Source organism: Bos taurus, chromosome Y (genome assembly GCF_002263795.3).
Source record: "Bos taurus isolate L1 Dominette 01449 registration number 42190680 breed Hereford chromosome Y, ARS-UCD2.0, whole genome shotgun sequence".
NCBI lineage: Eukaryota > Metazoa > Chordata > Mammalia > Artiodactyla > Bovidae > Bos > Bos taurus.
In genome coordinates this window covers 8,531,957-8,549,593 of record NC_082638.1, presented here as the reverse complement: position 1 = coordinate 8,549,593, position 17,637 = coordinate 8,531,957, and the positions used below count along the sequence as shown (strand labels likewise).

Below are 17,637 nucleotides of genomic sequence, written 5' to 3'. Positions count from 1 at the left end.
GGGAGACAGGAAGTGCCTTTCACAGGCCCACCATGGACACAGGCTGAAAATTCAGCTGTAAATACCTGGAGAAAGACTGTGCTTTTAATAGACCAACCATGGACACAGGTGGAAAATCTAGCTGTAAATACGTGGAGAGAGAATGTGCCTTTCACAGCCCCATCATGGACTCAGGCTGAAAGTCAACTTGTACATACCTGGGGAGAGATTATGCCTTTCATGGCCCCACCATGGACTCAGGCAGAAAATCCAGATGTAAATACTTGGAGATATAATGTGACTTTAACAGTTTCATCTTGGACTCAGGCAGAAAGTACAGCTGTACATACTTGGAGAGAGACTGAGCCTTACACAGCCCCACCATGGACACAGGCTGAAGGTTCAGATGTAAATACCTGCAGAAATACTTTGCCTTTAACAGGCCAACTTTGCACACAGGCAGAAAGTACTGCTGTGCATACTTGGAGAGAGACTGTGCCTTCCACAGCTCCATCGTGGACTGAAGATAAAGGTTTAACTGTTAATAAATGGAGAGAGATGTTGACTTTCACAGCCCCACAGTGGACACAGGGTGAAGGTCCACCTGTGAATACCCAGAGGAAAACTGTGCCTTTAAAAGGCCATCCTTGGACTCAGGCTGAAAGTCCAGCTGTAAATACCTGGAGAGAGACTGCACTTTTCACTGCCCCATCATGGACACAGGCTGAAAGTGCAGATGTAAATAACTCAAAAGAAGCTGTGCCTTTCACAGCCCCACCATGGACACAGGCTAAAGGTCCAGATGTAAATATCTGGAGAGAGACTGTGCCTTTCACAGCACCTTCATGGACTCAAGTTAAAGGTCCAGCTATAAACACTATAAACAACTGGAGAGAGATGTTGACTTTCACAGCCCCACCATGGACAGAGGCTGAAGCTCCAGCTGTACATACCTGGAGGGTGACTGTGCTTTTAACAGGCCCACCTTGGACTCAGGCTGAAAGTATAGCTGTAAATGCTTTAAGAGAGACTGTGTCTTTCACAGTCCCACCTTGGATACAGGCTGAAGGACCAGCTTTAAATAAATGGAGGGAGACTTTGCCTTTCACAGGCCCACCTTGGACTCAGGCTAAAAGTACAGCTGTGCATATTTGGAGAGAGATTATGCCTTTCACAGCCCCACCATGGACTCAAGATAAAGGTTCACCTATAAAAAACTGGAGAGAGATGTTACCTTTCAGAGCCCCATTTTGGACACAGGCTGAAAGTCCAGCTGTAAACAGCTGGAGAGAGGCTGTCCCTTTCACAGTCCCAACATGGACTCTGGCTGAAAGACCAGCTGTAAATTCCTGGAGAGAGACTGTGCCTTTTACAGTCCCACCATGGACTCAGGATGAAAGTCCAGGTGTAATTACCTGGGGAGAGACTGTCCCATTCATAGCCCCATCAAGAGCAGAGATTGAAAGTCCAGATGTAAATACCTGGAGAGAGACTGCCCCTTTCACAGTCCCAACATGGACTCTGGCTAAAAGACCAGCTGTAAAATCCTGGAGAGAGAATGTGCCTTTCACAACTCCACCATGGACATTGGCTGAAGGTCCACCTGTAAATACCTGGAGAGAAACTCTGCCTTTCATAGGCCCACCTTGGACTCATGCTGAAAGTACAGCTATAAATAGTTGGAGAGGGACTGTGCCATTTGCAACTGCACTATGGGCTCTAGATAAAGGTCCAGCTGTAAATACCTGGAGAGAGATGATGACTTTCACAGCCCCACCATGGACACAGGCTGAAGGTCCAGCTGTAAATACATGGAGAGAGACTATTCCTTTTACAGTCCCACCATGGACTCAGGATGAAAGTCCAGGTGTAATTACCTGGGGAGCAACTGTCCCTTTCAGAGTCCCATCAAGGACACAGATTGAAAGTCCAGATATAAACACCTGGAGAGAGACTGCACCTTTCACAGCCCCAGCATGGGCACAGGCTGAACCTCCAGCTGTAAATTCCTGGAGAGAGATTATGCCTTTTTCAGTCCCACCATGGACACAGGATGAAAATCCAGGTGTAATTACCTGGGGAGAGACTGTCACTTTCAGAGCCCCACCAAGGACACAGATTGAAAGTCCAGATGTAAACACCTGGAGAGAGACTGTGCCTTTCACAGCACTACCATGGACACAGGCTGAAGGTCCAGATGTAAATACCCAAAGAGATACTGTGCCTTTCACAGGTCTACCTTGGACTCAGGCTGAAAGTACAGCTGTGCATACTGGGAGAGATATTGTACCTTTCACAGCTCCACCATGGACTCAAGATAAAGGCCCAGCTTTAAATACCCGGACAGAGACTGTACCTTTAACAGGCTCACCTTGGACTCAGGCTGAAAATCCAACTGTAAATACCTGGAGAGATAACATGCCTTTAACAGCCCCACCCTGGTCACAGGTTGAACGTCCAGCTGTAAATACATGGAGAGAGACTGTGCCTTTCACAGCACCACCATGGACTCAGGCTGAACGTCCTGCTATAAATAGCTGGAGAGAGACTATGCCTTTCTCAGCTCTACCATGGACTCAGGCTGAAAGTCCAGCTGTAAACACCTGGAGAGACACTATGCCTTTCACAGACCCATCATGGACTCAAGATAAAAGTCCAGCTGTAAATAGCTGGAGACAGATTTTGACTTTCCCAGCCCAACCTTGGCCACAGGCTGAAAGTATAGCTGCAAATGACTGGACACGGAACGCCCCTTTTACAGCTCCACTGTGGTCACACACTGAAAGTCCAGCTGTAAATACCTGGACAGAGGCTATGCTTTTCACAGGCCCTCCATGGACTCAGGCTGAAAATCCAGCTACACATACCTGGAAAGTGAACGTGCATTACAGAGGCCCACCATGGACTCAGTCTGACTCTGCACAAGCAAACCCTTGGACATCAACTGAAAGTTTTAGAATCAGATCATGGACTCATGGAGTAAAGCAAGTTTTGAATATTTGGACAGAGCCAATAGCTTCCACAGTTACACTTCGGACTCAGGCTGAATATTCAACACTAAAATATTGGGCAGAGACTAAAGTCATTTACATAGTCACACCATTGACCCAGTGTCAGTTTCCAATAAATACTTTGACAGAATCTGTAGGATCCATAATCACACCTTGGACATCTGCTGAATCTCTAGTATTAAGTTCTTTCACACAGAATATTATTGATATAATCAAATTTTGGCCAGTGCTTAAAACTGAGTCTAAGAAAAGGTGGAATCTGCCTCAAACTGATACACTCATATTTTCACTAAATCCTCAAACTGATACTTTTGGATCCTTGAACCAAATTGAAAATCAAGAATCTCCTCTGTGGACACATCCTGAAATTGATAATGTCAATACAATGAACTTTCTTGAATCTGGAACACTCATATCACAGGTAGTATCTCTGCCCCAAGCAGCTAGACTCTGGCCCCAAACTGAAGCTGATATTAGCAAAACTTGGTTTGTATCCTCTGAAAGAATAAATTCTTGGGACCAATCAGAGTCTCAAAGAATGAGTACCTCAACCCATTTTGGAGTGGGTAGAGTAAAGCCCTTGGCCCAACATGAAACTGCTATAGTCATGTCATGGCTTCAGATTGAAACTGGTATATTCTACCCTTGGAACCAGTCTGAGGGAGACACAGTGAGGTTCTGGCCCCTTTCTGAAACTGAGGATGTAAGAGAATGGATCCAAACTGGAGCCAGTAGAGTTAACTCTTGGACTCAACCGAGAACTAGTATAGTCAGAGCTTGGCCCCAAGCTGAATCTGAACTAGTCAGACCCTGGACACAAACTAAAACTAATGCAATCACACTATTGACCCAGGCTGATACTATCAAACCTTGGTTCCAAACTCAAATTAATGCAATAAGAGAAGGAGCCCAAACTCAATCTCAAATTGTTACTAGTATCCAAACACAGTTGCAAATAGTTAACCCCTGGATTCAGCCTAAAAGTGATTCAATCAGATTTTGGACCCAGCCTTGGATCCAAGCTGAAACCCACACAGTCAGACTCTTTTATGAAATTGATATAAGAAAATCATGGGCCTCATTTGAATCTCAGTCAGTCACATTTTGGTCACTGAGTCAAAATTCAGTTAGGACCTCATTTCACTTTGAATCTCAGATGACATGTTCCTGGATCGGAAATGAATTTGATATAATCAGTCTTTGGAATCAATATGAAACTAGTTCAGTTGGATCCTGCATCAAGTCTGAAACTGGTACATGTCAACCCTGGGTCCATATTGAATCTTCTACAATCACACCATGGACCCAATATGAAACTTTAGAGATCTACCCTTCAACCCAGCCTGAGACTGATACAGCATTAAGGCATTGGTTCCAGCCCCAAATTGATCCAATTAATACTTGGAATCAGCCCGAAGTAGATACAATCAGATTCTGGACCCAAGTTGAAACAGAAACAATTTCAGTTTGGACCCAGATTGGAAGTCAAGTAGTTAAACTTTCCAACTTTTCTGAAGTTGGCATAGTTACACCTTGGCTAGAGACTGAAACTGATACAAGTAGACCCTGGATTCAGTCTGACTTTCAGTCAGTCCATCCTTGGACCCAGACTGGATTTGGTATAATTAACCCCTGGTATCAGCCAAGAGCTGCTGTAAATCAACCCTGGACATTTGTTCAAACACAGTCAATCGGACCCTGGACTAAGGTGGAAGCCAATACAATCAAATCTTGGTTTCATGTTCAAATGAAAAAAGTCAGACTGGGGATTCCTGCTGAGTCTCAAATATTGAGTTTCTGGATGCAGTCTGATGTTAGTAGAGTTAATGCTTGGATCCAACCAGAAACCCAGGCAGTCAATCCTGGGGCTCATCCTAAATCTGGTAATGTTGCATCCCTGGCTATTCCTAAGCCTGAAAGAGTCAGAATGTGGATCCAGCCTGAAACAGAAATAAGGCCTGGCATCATTTATAAAACTGATATAACCACATCATTTGCTTCTCCTGAAATTGAACCAGATGGAACAATTAGTCATTTTGATTTCTTGTCTAATCGTGTAACATTTTTAACAATAGAAACTGTTCCTTCCCTAGATGAGCATTTTGCAGCTTTGTCAACTGAAATAGCTGCAGTAGAAAGCCAAGGTCAAATAAATTCTGTCCAACCCAGTGAGATCACAAATACTCTCTTTCTTACACTTTCAAGCACATGGCTTCCTGGAGGAGCTGGTTACCTGAACTTTGCCAATAAATTGCAAATTACCAAAACAAAAGGAAGCCCTAATGTCCCATCTAGTTCTCTCAACCCACTTTTTCCATCTTTTTCCTTTCCTGTTCCTTGTTTTATCCCATTTTCATGTTCTTTGTCCCTTACTTGTTCAGTCTTTTCTTCTTGCACACTTTCTTCACCATGTACTTTTCCTTCTTGCTCAGTTCTTCCTCTTGTGGCTTTCTCTCCTGTTCTTCCCTTAGCTGCTTCTGATAGTTCTCTCCAGAAACCATCTTCCTCAGAAGTTACTGAAGACACCATTCTTTCCCATACTTTTTCATCCTTGCATGCTGCTCCAGCCACTCTTTTAACAAAGCAACCATCTCTGATGCCTGGATTTCAATCTGAAACCAAGTCTAATCGGCCTGAACAAGATCTTCCTAAGTATTCTGAACTCAATGTTTCCCTTGCTGAGTGTCGCCTGGATGTGGTCTGGAAAGAGAGTCTCCAGGCTTTCTCGCTCTTCAAGACAGCTGTTATTTCTCATGAAATCACAGGCAAGTTCAGTTTATTGGAGTTACTCTATTTGGGACTATGTCTTTGTTGGAACATAAAACCAGTTTCTGGATAGACCAGAGACCATGTCAAATTTTGGTAGGACAAAATTAAAATTTAAAACCTGTATAAAAAAGGGTAATAAATAATATAATCTTAAAATATATCCACATAATTAAGAAAATATCTTATTTTTCCAGTAATAGTTTAAGATTTAAATTTTATACAAATAACAGTAGTATAAAAGCTTTAGTGATTAGAAATAGTTTACTATTCCACTTGGGAAATGAATAGAAATATTTTGGGTTTTTCATAGAATGTGTAAAGAAGCTGTTATAATACCTAAATTTATAGAGTTAAAATGTACATCCATTTCCAAGCATTCCTGAAAAATTAAAGAGTTACAGGCATTTCCCTAAAATCTAAATGTAGAAAGTCAACATGTTCAGGAAAAGAAGGGTGGTACCATTAACTTCACCCTGTCCCACATATGGATTCCTTCTACAGAGTGTGGATTACGCCCTGGCCTTGTTCCACACTGCCCCAACTGCTGGGAGGCTGAAGTGGGTGAATTCCCTTGGATGGTTTCTGTGCAACTCTCTTTCTCCCATTTCTGTGCTGGTTCTATACTGAATGAACAGTGGATTCTCACTACAGCTAGATGTGCAAATTTCATGTGAGTATGAAATTTCATGTCAGTCATTTCAAAAGGTTAAAGTATAATTACAAAATATGAATATTTCGAGTTCATTAATGGTACATTCTTTCAAATAGCTATTCTTTCTTAGTTAGAGAGTGGATCTGGTATATAATATATGGAATATTTTAACTCCTAACTGCAGGATTTCCCTAATAGCTCAGTTGGTAAAGAATCTGCCTGCAATGCAGGAGGTCCTGGTTCAATTCCTAGGTCAAGAATATCTGCTAGAGAAGGGATAGGCTATCCACACCAGTATTCTTGGGCTTCACTTGTGGCTCAGCTGATATTTTCCAAGTCTATATCACTCAATGTTAGATACTATAAATAGTAGAATGTAAAATATTGAAAGTGTCCAAACATACTGTGCCTAATAAGATATTATATGTTTGCAACAAGTACAGAAGAGAATAAAACCAGTAATTTAGTATTCACCTAGATTTCATTTGATTCATATGATCTCTAAACATTTATCTTTTCACATTGAAATATATAACAATAAAATACCTGCTAAATTTTCCTGCCAGAAAAAACTCAGAAGCATTGGCCCATGTCCAGGTGGGGCTGATTGATCTTCAAGACCCTGCTCAAGCTCAAACTGTAGGCATTCATCGTGCCATGCCCTACCTGGGCCCTAGAGGACCTTTGGGACCTGGTCTAATCTTCTTGAAGCAACCATTACATTTTCAACCCCTGGTTCTTCCTATCTGCCTGGAGGAGAACCTAGAGCAAGAGAAAAATATACAACTATATGACTGCTGGCTACCTAGTTGGTCCCTCATGAGAGGTGAGTAATGCAGAAAACTAAGATTGGAGGACAACGACACATTTGGGAAGAGCAATATTTTGTAATGTGTAATAGTAGACTTTTTGTTATCTTTTTCTTTAGCTACATTTCTCTTTCTAGTCTAGCCTAATGCTTAAACTCTCTATTCTCTGTTTTCCACTAGGAAGTCCTGGAATTTTGCAAAAAAGGCACCTGAGCATCCTGCAAGTCATCACATGTGCCCAGTTTTGGCCCAGCCTGAATGAATTTACTTTCTGTGTGGCAGCCAAGAAAGCTATGGGGGAGGCTGGCTGTAAGGTGATGAATTGAGGACACAAAAGGCAGGGAGAAGGAAAGGAATATCCTTCAATATAAGAAGTTATTTCCTAACCTCCTTTAAAAGAGTCCTTTTCCTTATTTCTTTCAGGGTGACCTGGGGGCACCTCTTATATGTCATCTGCAACAAAAAGACACATGGGTGCAGGTGGGAATCTTGACTCACTTTGATGAACACTGCAGAAAGCCCTATGTCTTCAGCCAAGTGAGCCCTTTCCTTTTCTGGCTCCAGGGAGTTACACGACCCAGCCAAGCACCCTGGTCCAAGCAAGGGCCCATGACCACCTCTGCTTCCATCTCCCTTTCAGTCTCCACCTCTATGAATGCCTCAGCTTTTACCTCCACACCTGCTTCTGTCCGGCCACATTTCATCTCTCTGCCACAGCCTCAGAGTAAGGCCCAAGAAAATTGTAGTGAGTGATGTATTAGAAGGAAAGGAAGAAAAGAGGGTAATGAAAGTAGAAAAGGGGGTGTAGATAATGCTTTTTTTCCTGGTAATGCATGAATTTTTATGCCAATGACGTGATAGGAATTATTTGCCCATGGCTTACAAATACATTTCATCCTTGATCCATTATTTAACTTTCTTATGTGCCCATATGATATACATGACATGATAATTATATTCATCTTAATATATTATTCTGAAACCTAGAGAGGTACACTGGATTCATTGTTTGTTAAAGATCAAAATGGGAATAGGGATAGCACAGAAACTCAAATTTCTTATTTGCCTAATACAAAGTTCTTTACTATTACTTATTGTTTTATAAAAGTAATTTTAAGTTAAATATGTTGGTTTTGTTGACAATATGTAATTATTTCTGGAGGGTACTATGTACCCCGCTTCCCTGGTGGCTCAGATGGTAAAGTGTCTGCCTGCAATTTGGGAGACCTGGGTTCGATTCCTGGGTCAGGAATATCCCCTGGAGAAGGAAATGGCAACCCACTCCAGTACCCTTGCCTGGAAAATCCCATGGACAGAGAAGCCTGGTAGGCTGCAGTCCATGGGGTCATAAAGAGTCAGAAATGACTGAGAAACTTTGATTTTTTTTCTTTTCCTATATACCCAACAATGATATATTTTGATGACTATCATTTCTACTTTCCTTGACTCTTATGAAACAAATTACACTCATCAAAGTAAATTAGATCTATTTTGATTGAGTAATATTCCTACATTTTACATTTTTACCTAAAGCCATTTGCCCTGTCTCACACTGCTATATCCACACTGAATTATGCTTTTTTTTTTACATTAGTTTTATTATTATTATTATTATTACTTTACAATATTGTATTGGTTTTGCCATACATCAACATGCATCACCATGGGTGTACACGTGTTCCCCATCCTGAACCCCCCTCCCACCTCCCTCCCCATACTATCCCTCTGAATTTTGCTTTTAAAACATGGAGAGGTCATTTCATTTTATGGTCAAATTCTTCAAGTTTATTCATACAGATATCTCAGAATATGCATCAGTGAAGAATCAAATTTTTATCTTCACTTATGCCCTTACTACTTTTTTTTTAATAACTTATCTCTACCATTTCACACACACACTCACATACACACATGCATACCTAGCTTCAGCTCCCACATTTTGAGTTCCTTTTTTTAAAAAACATAAGCATTTTGATGAAATTTCCAATTTAGTGTGTCTATTTGCCATGTCATTAAGTTGTAAATTTAGTCAGCTCACCCCTCCAGTTCACTTAAACTACAATTTTTATTTCTGTAACATTTTCAAATCAAATTACTGTCTTTTATTGTGGTCTAGTCTATTTTCTTATATTGCTGTAACTCAGTGAAAGAGCTGGAGGAACCTGAACCTGGACCATAAAAAATTGCACATTTGAAATGGCAATAATAAGGGGAGAATAATTTCCAGGGAGATAACATGTACACAAAAATGCTGTTTGTGTTTGCAAGTCAATTTTAATAATAGACATGCTTAGCAGAGCTGTGAGAGGTGAAAAATTTATAGATGGGATATTGATGAGAATTCTGCTGCATTCATTTTACTGTTTCTTCTCAGCTTTGGCAGATCGAATTTCTCTGAGATATGCCATGCCTTGGCAGGCCATGATCATCAGTTGTGGCAGTCAAATTTGCAGTGGTTCCATTGTTAGCAGCTCTTGGGTACTCACCGCGGCTCACTGTGTCAGGAATATGTAAGTTGACCCCATGAGTCTTCCACTATACTATTACCTAGTATCTCCAAATTACTTTGTTGAAGCATTCTGTGAACACATTCACTTCATGTTATGACTGAATCATCTCTTTTATCCTTCATATCATCTTTGCTTCAGGCTAAGCAAGCATGCCTCTGTGTTTGGCTGATTGATATCTTTGTCAGTTAATGTTTCTGTAATCCTATTGTCTGTGAACCCAGCTTTATTTTTTTTGATGTGAAGAATGATGTTGGTGTATAAGGACTAAGGAATACATGATAAAAGCTAATGTGGTAGATTTAAATGACTAAAGTTTCCAAGGAAGTCTATTCTAATTATTCTCTAACTACTCACATAGGAATCCTGAAGACACAGCTGTAATATTGGGCCTGAGGCACCCTGGGGCACCTCTGAGAGTTGTTAAGATCTCTACCATTCTTCTGCATGAAAGATTTCGATTGGTGAGTAGGGCAGCAAGAAACGATCTAGCATTGCTGCTCCTTCAAGAGGTCCAGACTCCCATTCAGCTTTTAGCACCGTTGGGTCATCTGAAGAACCTGAACAGCTCAGAATGCTGGCTGTCTGGGCCAAGAATTCTTAAGCCAGGTTAGTAGTTACTTTGTTTGTTAGGGCACTGATTTTAAATAAGACAGTGGTGGTGGTGGTTTAGTCATTAAGTTGCATCTGATTCTTTGTGACCCCATGAACCGTAGCCCACCAGGCTCTTCTGTCCATGGAATTCTCCAGGGAAGAATTTTGGACCACTGTACAACATTATATTTCTACCTTGTATATACTACCACTGCTCAACACCATAAATTTAGTTTTCATCCAACACCATATACTTAAAACCTCCATTTACATCTTTCCATCTCCCCCTGCCTATCTTCCTCTGGTAGCCACTCCATGTTCTCTGTATCTACATGGTTGTGTCTCTTTGCTTTTGGTTGTTCATCAAAAACCATCAGAGACATGCAAAGCAAAACCAAAATTAAATAATACATGTTAGAATGACTGTCATCAAGAAAACAACAGATAAATGCTGAAGATGCTCTGAAGAAAAGAGAACCCTCTACACTGTTCTGGTATTGTAAATTGCCACAATCACTGTGGAGGTTAGTATGGAGGTTCCTCAGAAAACTAAAAATGGACCTAGTATATTAGCCAGCAATCCCACTCCTCATCCATATTTTTGATGATAAAAATTTAAGGAAAAAGTATTTCTTTTTAGAGTTAATAACTTTATTAAGATATAACAAACATAAAGACTGTGCATATTTAATCTGCACAATTTCAAGAATTTGAAATTATACATACAACTATGAGGCAGCTTCCCAGTTGTATACTGGTACGGAATGCAGCTACAATGCATAGTTTGATCCCTGGGTCAAAAAGATCTCCTGGATGAGGAAATGTAACCCAGTCCAGTATTCTTGCCTGAAGAAGCTCAGGGACAGACAAGCTGGGCAGTAGTCTACAGTCTATGAGGTCACACAGAGTCATACATGACTGAGTGACTAAACAACAGCAATACAAATGTGAAACCATTTAATTAAGCTAATAAACATACCCATTATTTCCAAAAGATGCCTTGTGCCCCACTTTGCGTGTGTATGTGATAAGAACACTTGATGTAAGAACTACTTTCTTAATAAAAACTTTAGATGCATAATACAATATTCTTAAATTTAGGGGTACTTTTGTACTTAAAGAGATTTTGCAGGTCTCTAACACTTAATCACCTTTCTTAAGAGAAACTTCATTTCAAACAACACCCCATTTCTCTGTGCACCCAGGCCCTGAAAACCATCATTTTACTTTCCACTTCTACCAGTTTGAATACTTGAGATACCCTGTTGTTGTTCAGTCACTTATATGAGATATCTTATATAAGTGGAATCATAGAGTATTTAATCTTCCAATAACTGGATTATTTAAGCTAGCATAATGTCCTCCAGCTTCATCCACTATAATTAAGAAAACTTTTCTTTTTTTAAGACTGAATACTTGCCATTGCATATATATACCTCAGCTTTTTACTTATTTGTATATAGACATTTGAGTTGTTTCATTATCTTGGTTATTGTGGGTTATGCTGCAGTAAACAAGGGAGCACAGACACCACTCCTCAAGGAAGAACTGTAATCCCACTACTGTCTTCATTATTCCTCCTTTTAAGACTTTTATCATTTTATATGAAATTAATATTTATTTCATAAAATGATGGCTTTATGATGAATCCATAAAATTTTAAAGATGAAAGATAATACAGGGGAGATCTTTCTGTGTACAGCCAATTTTTATAAACAAGATAGAGAAAATATGTAATCAAACAGTTTTGTATCCTTAGAACATAGGAAGATGTTTTTGTGTTCTTTAATTTGTTCTTTTTAAGAAAATGAAACTGGACTTAAGTTGAAATTTCTGAAATTACAAGTAAAATGGTGCTTGTTAACTAAAAACAGTGGCATTTGAAAAATGAATGAAAAGACTGGAACATATACATTTGTGGAATAAGTTGCTAATCATGACAGTGATAAAACTTATCTTAGCATAAAAACTTAGAATTAAAATGCTGATAAAGATTGTGAAATTCTCTCCAAAGCTGATGTTTCAAGATAAACTATTCCACTGAGATTTTTTTTCCAACTGTTCTAGGAGAGACAGATGAAAATCCAGAAATATTACAGATGCAGGTGATAGGAGCTTCAAGCTGTGCCCACCTATACCCTGATATAGGTAGTTCCATTGTCTGCTTCATTACACAAGACAAAGATTCTGACACAAGTGTGGTGAGCAGGGTTTCTTCCTTTAAAATTCCACAGAAACTACAACTTTCCCATATATAATCATGTAAACCAAATCATCCATAAATGATGAAAATAAGAAACTGAGTTCTTGACCTGTGGGGAAAACAAGATATCTTTAACTATCAGATCAGTTCAGTCACTCAGGAGTGTCCAACTTTTTGCCACCCCATGAATTGCAGCATGCCAGGCCTCCCTGTCTATCACCAACTCCCGCAGGTCAATCACATTCATGTCCATCGAGTCAGTGATGCCATCCAACTATCTCATCCTCTGTCATCCCCTTTCCCTCCTGCCCCAATCCCTCCCAGTATCAGAGTCTTTTCCAATGAGTCAACTCTTCACATGAGGTGGCCAAAGTACTGGAGTTTCAGCTTTAGCATCATTCCTTCCAAAGAACACCCAGGGCTAATCTCCTGTAGAATGGATGTTTGGTCCTCTGGCAGTCCAAGTGACTCTCAGGAGTCTTCTCCAACACCACAGTTGAAAACATAAATTTTTCACCACTCAGCTTTGTTCACTGTCCAATTCTCACATCCGTACATGACCACTGGAAAAACCATAACCTTGACTAAACGGACCTTTGTTAGCAAAGTAATGCCTCTGCTTTCCAACATGCTCTCTAGTTGGTCACAATTTTTCTTCCAAGGTGTAAGCATCTTTTAATTTCATGGTTGCAGTCACCATCTGCAATGATTTTGGAGCCCAAAAAAATAAAGTCTGACACTGTTTCCCCATCTATTTCCCATGAAGTGATGGGACCAGATGCCATGATCTTCATTTTCTGAATGTTGAGTTTTAAGCCAACTTTTTCACTCCCCTCTTTTACTTTCATCAAGAGGCTTTTTAGTTCCTCTTCACTTTCTGCCATAAGGGTGGTGTCATCTGCATATCTGAGGTTATTGATATTTCTCCCAAAAATCTTGATTCCACCTTGTGCTTCTTCCAGTCCAGCATTTCTCATTATGTACTCTGCATATAAGTTAAATAAGCAAGGTGACAATATACAGCCTTGACGTTCTCCCTTTCCTATTTGGAACCAGTCTGTTGTTCCATGTCCAGTTCTAACAGTTGCATCCTGACCTGCATATAGGTTTCTCAAGGGGCAGGTCAGTTCAGTTCAGTTCAGTTCAGTCGCTCTGTCGTGTCTGACTCTGCAACCTCATGAATCGCAGCATGCCAGGCCTCCATGTCCATCACCAACTCCCAGAGTTCACTCAGACTCACATCCATTGAGTCAGTGATGCCATCCAGCCACCTCATCCTCTGTCGTCCCCTTCTCCTCTTGCCCCCAATCCCTCCCAGCATCAGAGTCTTTTCCAATGAGTCAACTTTTTGCATGAGGTGGCCAAAGTACTGGAGTTTCAGCTTTAGCATCATTCCTTCCAAAGAAATCCCAGGGCTGATCTCCTTCAGAATGCAATGGTTGGATCTCCTTGCAGTCCAAGGGACTCTCAAGAGTCTTCTCCAACACCACAGTTCAAAAGCATCAATTCTTTGGCACTCAGCCTTCTTCACAGTCCAACCCTCACATCCATACATAACCACAGGAAAAATCATAGCCTTGACTAGATGAACCTTTGTTGGCAAAGTAATGTCTCTGCTTTTGAATATGCTATCTAGGTTGATCATAACTTTCCTTTCAAGGAGTAAGCGTCTTTTAATTTCGTGGCTGCAGTCACCATCTGCAGTGATTTTGGAGCCCCAAAAAATAAAGTCTGACACTGTTTCCACTGTTTCCCCATCTATTTCCCATGAAGTGATGGGACCAGATGTCATGATCTTCGTTTTCTGAATGTTGAGCTTTAAGCCAACTTTTTCACTCTCCTCTTTCACTTTCATCAAGAGGCTTTTTAGTTCCTCTTCACTTTCTGCCATAAGGGTGGTGTCATCTGCATATCTGAGGTTATTGATATTTCTCCCAGCAATCTTGATTCCAGCTTGTGTTTCTTCCAGTCCAGCATTTCTCATGATGTACTCTGCATAGAAGTTAAATAAACAGGGTGACATTATACAGCCTTGACGTACTCCTTTTCCTAATTGGAACCAGTCTGTTGCTCCATGTCCAGTTCTAACTGTTGCTTCCTGACCTGCATACAAATTTCTCAAGAGACAGATCAGGTGTTCTGGTGTTCCCATCTCTTTCAGAATTTTCCACAGTTTATTGTGATCCACACAGTCAAAAGCTTTGGCATAGTCAATAAAGCAGAAATAGATGTTTTTCTGGAACTCTCTTGCTTTTACCATGATCCAGCGGATATTGGCAATTTGATCTCTGGTTCCTCTGCCCTTTCTAAAACCAGGTTGAACATCAGGAATTTCATGGTTCACATATTGCTGAAGCCTGGCTTGGAGAATTTTGAGCATTACTTTACTAGAGGCAGGTCAGGTGTCTGGTATTCCCATCTCTTTCAGAATTTTCCAGTTTATTGTGCTCCACACAGTCAAAGGCTTTCGCATAGTCAATAAAGCAGAAATAGATGTTTTTCTGGAACCCTCTTGCTTTTTTGATGATCCAGCAATTTTATCTCTGGTTCCTCTGCCTTTTTTAAAACCAGCTTGAACATCTGGAAGTTCAAGGTTCACATATTGCTGAAGCCTTGGAGAATTTTGAGCATTACTTTATTAGCGTATTCAGTTCAGTTCAGTTCAGTCACTCAGTCGTGTCTGACTCTTTGCGTGTTAGATGAGTGCAATTGTGCAGTACTTTGAGCATTCTTTTTCATTACCTTTCTTTGGGATTGGAATGAAAACTAACCTTTTCCAGTCCTGTGGCCACTGCTAAGTATTCCAAATTTGTTGGCATATTGAGTGCTGCAATTTCACAGCATCATCTTTCAGGATTTGAAATAGCTCAACTGGAATTCCATCCCCTCCACTAGCTTTGTTCATAATGATGCTTTCTAAGGACCACTTGACTTCACATTCCAAGATGTCTGGCTCTAGGCGAGTGATCATACCATCGTGATTGTCTTGGTCATGGAGATTTTTTTTGTACAGTTCTTCTGTGTATTCTTGCCACCTCTTCTTAATATCTTCTGCTTCGTTAGCTCCATACCATTTCTGTCCTTTATCGAGCCCATCTTTGCATGAAATATTCCCTTGGTATCTCTAATTTTCTTGAAGAGGTCTCTAGTCTTTCCCATTCTGTTCTTTTCTTCTATTTCTTTGCATTGATTGCTGAGGAAGGCTTTCTTATCTCTCCTTACTATTCTTCAGAACTCTGCATTCAGATGCTTATATCTTTCCTTTTCTCCTTTGTTTTTTTGCTTCTCTTCTTTTCACAGCTATTTGTAGGCCTCCCCAGACAGCCATTTTGCTTTTTTGCATTTCTTTTCCATGAGAATGGTCTTGATCCCTGTCTCCTGTACAATGTCATGAACCTCCATCCATAGTTCATCAGGCACTCTATCAGATCTTGTCCTTTAAATCTATTTCTCACTTCCACTGTATAATCATAAGGGATTTGATTTAGGTCATCTCTGAATTTTCTAGTGGTTTTCCCTACTTTCTTCAATTTAAGTCTGAATTTGGCATTAAGGAGTGCATGATCTTTAACTATAAAAGTTGTTCAAAGACTATGTGAATAATCTGGCTTATCTGACATTTGTCGTTCTTCTCTATGCAAACTTAACAACTGATTTGGTGATCTCCAAGCAAATTGACATCTCATTTAATTTATGCACTTTTAATAACAAAATCATTGTTTTTAAAAGTCCAGCATGTAAAAAACCTTTTAAAAAAATTTCCATGTACAAGTTAAATCTTTATGGCCCATTTTTCAGTGATTTTTACTTGTAGTGTCACCTGTAATATTAATGTGTTTGGTGATAAAGTTGATTTGCCTATGTACCTATTTAAAGTCTTGCTATTTCTCTGAATACCAGCTTGAAAATGTAGAATGAAGAATCTGAGATGGTGACTTAAATCTAAATTCTACTTTAATTTCACAGGAACCAGTGAGTCCAGGCAGTGCTGTCATGTGCAGACCAATCTCTAGGAATGGAAGCTGGAGACAGATAGGCCTCACTAGTCTGAAGGCACTGGCTACCATTGTGAGCCCCCACTTCTCATGGATATTATCCACTTCATCAAAAGCAGGGCATCCATTAAGCCATGAACTAATGCCTTGGATGGAAAAGCCTAAGTCCTCTAGTCTCATAAAACAGCCAGCCACCCTGCCATTTTATTCAATAATAATTGTTATACTACAAAAGCTTTCATAACTCACTGTGAAAATAAGGCAGGGCTAATCTATTCAAACTATTTATAATAAAAATTTTAAACAACATTAAAGAAAATTAAGACCCTATGCAACCTAGGAGTATATGTCATGAATAAACTAAGTTTTAAGATAATTCCTAGCCTTTGCATTATTTTTAAAAATTAATTTTATTTTGCTAAATATTGAAACTGTAAGAGGACTCAAACATAGACCATCAACAAAAACATAAGCACAAAATTTGGAACATAAAAACTATGAAACAGGAAAAAAATAGCATGCTCTCTAAACCAGTAAGTGCAATTCAATTGAACAATGAAAGATAATTCCTGATACCTACATTAAGAAAATAAATGCTTATAAAATAAGGACTTTCATAAAAAAGCCACACATTATTCTATGCAAAATGAATATATATATATATATATATATATATAGTTTACAAAAATTAAAATTTATTTAAGAAAATTAAACAGTAAGATACTTTACAACGAAAAGGTGACATTTACAGATTATGTAAAAACTAGCTTATTAATAAACATATACCTAGCAAAATACTATGTGATCTGCCCCTTCTAAGTACACGGTATACATGGCCTTATAAATGGGAAAGGCCTGGGTCTGGGGCTGACAGACCTTGGGCCAGGGGTTCTAGGATGATTTGGTTTGCGGGTGCAGTGTGGGGGCCAGGCAGAGAGCAGAGGGTAGTAGTGTACTCCTTCCTCAAGGATGGCTGCATTCCTGACACTACTGTAGCCTTAGACACAAGTTTAGGGATGGATTCTGCAGCACCTGAGATACAGTGAGGTCAGTGTGTGACCCCACACCCTCTCCATGGCTTGCAGGTTGGATCTGAGCATCTTTATCCCTGATGTTCC

The 17,637-nt window shown here is 39.9% G+C and overlaps 1 protein-coding gene across 1 annotated transcript; it reads left to right on the top strand.

Moving 5' to 3' along the window:
- Window positions 1-830: 830 nt before the first annotated feature.
- On the top strand, window positions 831-16,856 carry LOC101902149 (uncharacterized). Its single transcript, NM_001303550.2, has 9 exons — window positions 831-5,755; window positions 6,261-6,429; window positions 6,978-7,237; window positions 7,401-7,534; window positions 7,644-7,944; window positions 9,595-9,730; window positions 10,089-10,336; window positions 12,389-12,522; window positions 16,491-16,856. Exons 1-9 carry the CDS (start codon window positions 877-879, stop codon window positions 16,761-16,763), a joined length of 6,534 nt encoding a protein of 2,177 aa, NP_001290479.2. The 5' UTR covers window positions 831-876; the 3' UTR covers window positions 16,764-16,856.
- The last annotated feature ends 781 nt before the right edge of the window (window positions 16,857-17,637 follow it).

Bases quoted from the DNA above. Each gene is read 5' to 3' on its own strand.
- LOC101902149 (NM_001303550.2), top strand. From the start codon at position 877: ATGTTGACTTTCACAGCCCCACCATGGACAGAGGCTGAAGCTCCAGCT. The intron at 7,535-7,643 runs GTGATGAATTGA...TATTTCTTTCAG, and splicing joins TGGGGGAGGCTGGCTGTAAG to GGTGACCTGGGGGCACCTCT. The intron at 12,523-16,490 runs GTGAGCAGGGTT...TTAATTTCACAG, and splicing joins AAGATTCTGACACAAGTGTG to GAACCAGTGAGTCCAGGCAG.